The sequence below is a fragment of the Eubalaena glacialis genome, chromosome 10 (genome assembly GCF_028564815.1).
Source record: "Eubalaena glacialis isolate mEubGla1 chromosome 10, mEubGla1.1.hap2.+ XY, whole genome shotgun sequence".
Classification (NCBI taxonomy): domain Eukaryota; kingdom Metazoa; phylum Chordata; class Mammalia; order Artiodactyla; family Balaenidae; genus Eubalaena; species Eubalaena glacialis.
Genome location: NC_083725.1, coordinates 83,271,110 through 83,279,233, shown reverse-complemented (window position 1 = coordinate 83,279,233; position 8,124 = coordinate 83,271,110). Strand labels below are relative to the sequence as shown.

Genomic DNA, 8,124 nt, shown 5'->3' with positions numbered 1-8,124 from the left:
TCAGTTATATTCTTTTTTTTTTAAATTAATTTATTTTTTGGCTGCTTTGGGTCTTGGTTGCTGCGCGCAGGCTTTCTCTAGTTGCGACGAGCGAGGGCTACTCTTCATTGCAGTGCGCAGGCTTCTCATTGTGGTGGCTTCTCTTGTTGTGGAGCACGGGCTCTAGGCATGCAGGCTTCAGTAGTTGCGGCACGTGGGCACAGTAGTTGTGGCTAGTGGGCTCTAGAGCGCAGGCTCAGTAGTTGTGGTGCATGGGCTTAGTTGCTCTGCAGCATTTGGGATCTTCCTGGACCAGGGCCTGCATTGGCAGGCGGATTCTTAACCACTATGCCACCAGGGAAGCCCCTCAGTTATATTCTTTTTCATATTCTTTTCCATTATGGTTTATTACAGGATACTGAATATAGGTCCCTGTGCTATACAGTAGGACCTTGTTGTTTATTTTATATATAGTAGTTTGTATCTGCTAATCCCAGACTCCTAATTTATCCCTCCCCCTGCCCTTCCTCTTTGGTAGCCATAAGTTTGTTTTCTTTATCTGTGAGTCTGTTTCTGTTTTGTAAATAAGTTCATTTGTATTGGGGAGTTCCCTGGTGGTCCAGTGGTTAGGACTTGGCACTTTCACTGTGGTGATCTGGGTTCAATCCCTGGTTGGGGAACTAAGATCCTGCAAGCCATGCGGTGTGGCCAAAAAAAAAAACAAACGTTCATTTGTATCATATTTTAGATTCCACATATAAGTGACGTCATATGGTATTTGTCTTTCTTTTTCTGACTTACTTCACTTAGTATGATAATCTCTAGGTCCACCCATGTTGCTGCAAATGGCATTATTTCATTCTTTTTTATGGCTGAGTAGTATTCCATTGTATATACATACCACATCTTCAAAATAAAACCCTATACCCATTAAGCAGTTACTTCTCATTTTCCCCTGCCAGCTCCACCCACCCACCCAACACACTGCCCTTGGCAACCACCACACTGTATTCTGTTTGTATGGATTTACCTATTCTGGATATTTCATATAAATTGAGTTATATAACATGTGACCTTTTGTGTCTGGCTTCTTTCACACAGCATAACATTCTCCAGGTTCATCCAAGCTGTAGCATGTGTCAGTACTTCATTCTTTTTTATGGCCGAATAGTATTCCATTGTATGTATCTACCAGCTTTTTTATCCATTCATCCATTTTTGGACATTTGGATTGTTTCCATTTTGTTGTTTACTATTGTGATTATTGCTGCTGTGAACATTTGTGTATAAGGACTTGTTTGCCTGCTTTCAATTCTTTTGGGCATATACCTACAAGGGGAATTGCTGGGTCATATGTCAATTCTCTGTTTCACTTTTTGAGGAACCACCAAACTGCTTTCCATAGCGGCTGAACCATTTTTCATTTCTACCAGCAATGTACAAGGGTTCAAATTTCCCCACGTCCTCACCAACACTTGTCATTTTCCCAAGTTCACTTTTGAATATGTTAAGATGACAGTGTGTCATGGAAGTGGAGATATAAAATAAGTTATTGGATATAAAGGTCTGGAGTTTAGAAGGGAGATTTGGGCTTGAAATATACATTTTGATGTTGTTAGCATATGAAGGATGCTTAAAGACATGAGAGGGGATGACACTGACAAGGAAAAGGGTATGGACTGAGAGGAGAAGAGGGCCTAGATCCTTGCCTGGAGGAGCCCTGAATATCTGGAGGGAAGAAAGGAGGAGCTGGCAAAATAGAAGGACCAATTTAAAGGTACCATCAAGCCAGCTTAGCACGTGAGAAACTGGAGATTAGGATGCATCACCTGTCAAACATGTTCTGCTGAAGATCCAGGCAGTGTAGTGAGGTTTTATTGTTTTGTTCGTTTGTTTTTTTACCATCCATGGAGTCAGTACTTCTAATATCTCAAAAGCCACATCTCAGGGTCAGAAAACTTTTGCCATAGATTCTACAGATAAAGATGATAGGACCAACATAAGGAGATACACAGTATCTCCATCTGGGTACCACCCAAAGCTTCTCATTTTGGTACAAAGATGTTCATGTCCTAATTTCTGGAACCTGTGACTGTTATCTTACATGGCAAAAGGGACTTTGCTGATGTAATTAAATTAAGGACTTGGAGATGGGGAGATTTTCCTGGATTATCTGGGTAACCACAAAGTACTCACAAAAGTCACATGTGATAGAGGAAGGCAGGAGAGCCAGAGAGAGATTCAAAGATGCTACATTGCTTGCTTTGAAGATGGCTGAAGGGGTCATGAGCCAAGGAATGCAGGTGACCTCTAGAAGCTAGGAAAGGCAAGAGAACAGATTCAATCCTGGAGCCTCCAAAAGGAACATAGCCTAGCTGACACCTTGATTTTATTTTTGTTTTTGTTTTTTTTATTCTGCTAAGATATAAAAATGATAATCTTATTTATTTGTTCTTTCAAAACATACTTATATATTATCTTTAGCGTGTATTGTTTTCTAACTTATTAGCCTTGTCCCTCTAATTACATAATAAAAAGCTCTTCAGGCAAGAAAGATTATTAATTCTCCTCATTTCCTTCACAGTACCTAGCAACACACTGGGCAAATGCCAGACACTCAGTAAAATTTATGCAAAATGTGTAACATGTAGAAACTCAACTGTTCTGTACAATCCTTCCTCCCTCAGCAAAAGGTGTTTCAAAATTGTGAAAACACAATAGCTAAAAATGGAATTTTGTGGATATCTAAAAAACAAGAGATGCAAATATTTTTAAAGTCCTTTTTGCCAACAAAAAGTAGTGGAGGGAAGTATGAATTTACTAACTCAAAACACAGATAAGGAGACATGGATAAAGGATAAGAAAGCACTCATGTTCACTGTAACACTACTTTTACATAAGCCGAAATGCAAAAGAAGGATATAAAGATTACAAAAGTGAAAAACTGAAAAAATGCTCAGGACTACAACACATGCTTCAAGTAAAAGTGATTGTGGTCATGAATAATTTGAAGAGCTTGATTTTTTTAAAGAGGAAAAAAAGCCTTTTTCACAAATCAAATGCAAAACACTTCAAAGTTTCTTTCAGAGAAATTTCACGTTATAATTGAAGTTTAAAGTCCCAGAGTGTTTCAAACTAGTATAATATAATCAGGAAGTTTTATATTAAAAACAAAAACAAATGGACTATAAAAAGTAAAACCACACAACACTCGTTTTGTTCTTGGTTAGTAAAAGTAGTATTTTATCTGATTCTTAACAATGTTACCAGTCCTTCACTTGAACAGGAACTAAATTGGTCTATGTAAGTAAGTTGACAACATTTCTTATTCTTGACTTACTTCAAACATTTCAGGCAAATTGAAAACAAAGTGTGAAAACAAAATGTAAAATTGAATTTCATCTGAATTAGTTAGAGAATCTAAATTGACTGCTTATATTGTTAACTTTATTAATGACTCCTTAATTAGCAAGGCTTTAAGTACCTGTAGTTTGAGGATTAACACATATTAAAAGTAAGTGTGAAATAACCCAATTTACAATATCAGGAGATGATAATGATTTTGTAGAGAGAAACAAGGTCTAATAAAAATAATCTAGATTCCTAATACCACTTACTGACAATCACAGCTTTATATCATGCTAAAATTACATATGTATCTCCTCGTTAGCAACTAATCTCACTCTTCTTGCCAAACCAATTATGAGAAATTTTCGGACTCAAAGGAATTAATAGGACACTTGGACCTCTCTCAGTCTTCTCATGACTCAAGTAATTAGCATGCACTTGAATATAAAATCCAAATTGACACCTTGATTTTAGATCAGTGAAATCCATTTTGGATTTCTGACCTCCAGAACTGTAAGATAATAAAGTTGTGTTGTTTTAAACCACTAAATTTATGGCAATTTGTTACAGCAGCAATGGAAAATGAATACATTCACTAAGACTGCTTCTTCAAGTGTCTTGATTAATTTACCTCTTTCTAAACTTCCATGGAAATGTCATTTTTTCACTCTGTGGTATCGGTTTGGCATTAAGAAGTAATGAAATGCTTCTAATTAGGCAAATATATATATTTCTGCACTGATAGTTCTTTCTCTGTGCCTTATCAGAGTATGTGAATTTAATTTAAATTGTATCACTGAGTCCAGTGAAAATTCTTAATTGGTGGAATTCCAGGCACCATGCTGGAGATGTTTTGGGAAGGGTCAGGGTCATGTTAGAATTCTGTCAGAGAAGTGGGAAAGCACACCCAGATGCCTGGAGTCTCTCCAGGGTTGTGGGAGTTGAGTATGCTCAGAGAGGCTCAGAAAAGATTCCTGCTTTGCTCAGTCCTTCAAGGTGACCTTAGATGGGCTTCATTGATATCGACTACTCAAGTGTCTCCACCTCAGGGCCAGTGCCCAACCTATTCTCCTGATTTCCTTGGTGATGGATTCACTGAATGACTTGGCCCAATCTCTCTTCTTTAACAGAGGTGGTTCAAGCCCTCTCATAGACCCAACTTTAGGAAAGCCATCTTTCACTCCAGCTTGGTTCTGAAAGGTCTCTCTACCTGGCCAGTGATTTTCATGGTATTGTAGTAAGAGCACCAGATTTAAAGTCAGAATGCTTTTGCTTGATTCTTGATTCTGTTTACTAGTCTGTGCCAGAAAAGGGTCATAGAGCCTCCCTGAGCCTGAGTTTCCTTATCTGTAAAATGAGGATAATATTTACCTCATAGAATTATTATGCAGATAAAAAGAAAAATGCGTTTGAAAGCAGTAGATGTCCTGCATTTTATTTATTTATTTACTTATAAATGTATTTATTTTATTTTGGGCTGTGTTGGGTCTTTGTTGCAGCCAGCGGGCTTCTCATTGCAGTGGTGTCTTTTGTTGCAGAACATGGGCTGTAGGTGCGCAGGCTTCAGTAGTTGTGGCTCGCAGGCTCTAGAGCGCAGGCCCAGTAGTTGTAGCACATGGGCTTAGTTGCTCCGCGGCATGTGGGATCTTCCCGGACCAGGGCTCGAACCCATGTCCCCTGCATTGGCAGGTGGCTTCTTAACCACTGCGCCGCTAGGGAAGCCCCTGCATCTTAAAATATATCCATATTCAGCAGTGAAAAAGAACAAATTACTTATAGACATGCAACAAGATGGATGACGTTCAAAAGCATCATGTTAAGTGCCAGGAGCCAAAAACCACATACCATATGATTCCATTTATATGACATTCCAGAAAAGGAAAAACTAGAGGGACATAACATCAGTGGTTGCCAGGGGTTGGATGTTGTGGGAGAGAATTGAAACAAGGGAGCTTTTTTGAGATGATGGAAATGTTCTATATTCTGATTGATGGTTACACAACTGTATATGTTTGTCAAAACTCACAGGAATGTACATCTCAAAAGGGTGAATTTTACTGTGAGTAAATTATACATCAACAAAGTTGACTTTTAAAAACTCGAAGCAAAAAATGTTCTACAATATAATGTGTTACATATATAGTTCTTTAGGACAGGATCTTATGGACTGAGCACTCAATCAATAAATAAGCTAGTCCAAATTTTTGGCTTCAGTGCCATGTTGTTCACATATGATTTTCTGCTAATATATCATGCTCATCCATTTGCAGCTTTAAAGTTTCTTTAATTGGAAAGGTACTGAGCACTTCCCTTCTAAAAAGGTCAAGTATTGCTTTGCCTTAAGCAACAAGGGAAGTCACCAAGAGAATGATGAGGCAGGGCTGGACTATCAAATAACCTAGAAGCACAGACATATCTGGAAAGTGGAGGGGGGTTGGGGGGATTCCTGCTTTGGTCGCCAAACGGGAGAAGCAGTACAAGCCTACGAGATGTCATATGTCAATAACGGATGTTATCTTGGTTTGGTGGGAATTTCCAACTCTATCGTTTAATATTAGTCAGACTTCTGTAGTTAAGGACGGCCTAACATTAGCTTAATTAAAACACCAGTCAGATACACGTGAAGGCAAAGGCGTGCGAGTCTCGGCTCAGGCTGGCGGGGACTTCAGCGTCCAGAGGAGGTCAGCTCCCTGGGCGCTCCCCCCACCCGGCAGGCGAACCCCTTTCTTATTGGCCACTGCCTGGCCGCCTCGGGCGCCCATTGGCCGGCCCCGACGCCTGCTTCTATAAGAGGCGGGCAGCGCGAGGCTGTGGGCTGACCCAGCTCCCTGCTAGCGGCGCCCGAGGTGAGTGGGGTGGCCCCTTCCCACCGGGACCAGGGACCACCGTCGCGGATTTGGGGGCACTGGGCTGGCTCGAGGAAGAGGCAGGGTCATCCTCCAGGAGGTCAATGCCCGTGGGGAGCTGGGCCTGGGAAATCAAAGTCGTACTCCTGTGATCACTCACTCTTCTCCCTTCCTCCTACCCTCTTTGGTGAGAAAAGACACTATTTTTGAGGGCCTCCCGTGTGCCAGAAACAGGCTCTTTACATGTCATCTGATTTCACCTCCCCAGCAAACCCTGTGAGGTAGATAGTTCTTGAATTTACAGATGAGGAAACTGAGGTTCAGACTTGAACCCAAGTCAGTGTGATTCCTCTATGCTAGCAGAAACAGACACGTTCTTCCTTCTCTTCTCTGTCAAATGGCAACATCTCCTTTTTCCTTCTCCTCCTGTAAAGGGAAGCTTCCCTTAGACACCCCCAAAGAAAAGGGAGTCTCTGAGGCAAAGCTTTTCAGCATCACATCTCCTCACCTCCACCCCAACATGGGACTAAGAGCTGGGGTGCAAGGTTACAACTGACAAAGAGGCATAGGACCTAGTAGTTCAGATCCTGTTAATAATCAAGGTAAGTTTAACCTTGCCTCTGACCATTTGGTTTTCAGGAGTTTAAAATTAACTCCCCACTGATGCTCTACTCTAGTTGACTTGGGGGAAGAAGACTAGAGTCGAACTTTCTAGCCCAGTGAAAGTTTGTGCCTGTCAATTAATTCTCAAAGAAGGATGGAATTCACTTATTTGGTTTAAAAGTAGAAGTGAGCACAGCTTAAATTAACTATAAATGGTTCTGTAAAGCTATAATCCGTGGCCTATGAATCTGATCACTGGAGTTAATTTGTACACGTATTATTATCATATTAGATTATCTTCAGGCAGGGATGTATCTTCTATTTCCATTTTCTTTGCTGGTGCCATTATTTCCTGGAATAATGCTTTTCATGTTTTCTTTTATATTTCATCTTTACTTTCATCCTCTTTCCCTTCCCCCATTCAGAAAAGAAAATCAAGATTCTCTGGAGGATTCTCTCCTTTCACACCAGTCTTGCCCAAAGCTTTTAGTTCTGTCTTCAAACAGCATCCATGCTTTCAAAATACTTTAATTCAATAGTGCTTTGTGCTTCCTAGATCATAGAAATTTAAATTACACTGTTACTGATTAAACTAAGGGGAGAAAAGAGTTAGTCAATTGACCTCTACTATATTAAGGGGCTATTGATCTTCTGACCGACTTCTTGGTATGTGTTCCTTATTTCCAATGGCAGGTCCTGCACACCAGTGCATCTTTAGTCAGGTCAGGAAATTCGATAGGAGAATGACTCCCGGCCTCTCACAGAAAAAGGGGAAGTACCAGTTGGCATTGGCCTATTAGAGTATTGCTTTAAAAGTAAAATATATACTTCTTCATGAGACATGGATCCAAACAAGTGTTACCCATTGGACACTTCATAGCCTTTTATCTTACCAGGCTAGTACTGTGGGTTTTGCCCCTGAAGGAGTAGGAGGGGGTAGGTAGCCAGAAGAGGGAAAGAAAAAAAAGTGATGGAGGAAATGCTGAGGTTCTGAAAGGGGTTTGGGAGTAACGATAAAGACAGAATAAAGATGCTTCATAAGTTCTGTCTATCAGGCCAAGCTGTGGCCAAATTTTAGTAAAGGTCAAAGCCTTGTGCTCTTAAGCTTATTTTGGAGTGGGTGTGGGGGAGGGGTGAGAATTCTTTTCTTCTAGTTTCTAAGCAGAAGTTCCTTTTGAGAAACTTCATTCTTACATTGACTTAACAGGAGGGATAGGAATATTTCCAAATCTCAATGTAAAATGCCTTACTCATCATAAATATTCCGTTCATGTATCCTTCACCTTCCTTTGCCCCCACCCATTAGGGAAATGTTGGTGGCAAAACTAGATCCATTTTAGAACCAGGG

General features: G+C 40.3%; 1 protein-coding gene across 1 annotated transcript in view; it reads left to right on the top strand.

The window, feature by feature from the left end:
• The first annotated feature begins 1,608 nt into the window (after positions 1 to 1,608).
• Positions 1,609 to 8,124, top strand: part of TPH1 (tryptophan hydroxylase 1) — a 29,557-nt gene continuing 23,041 nt past the window's right edge. The window contains exons 1-2 of the mRNA XM_061203742.1: positions 1,609 to 1,651; positions 6,042 to 6,173. Coding sequence (XP_061059725.1) covers positions 1,609 to 1,651; positions 6,042 to 6,173 — 175 coding nt within the window. The remainder of the gene's footprint in view (positions 1,652 to 6,041; positions 6,174 to 8,124) is intronic.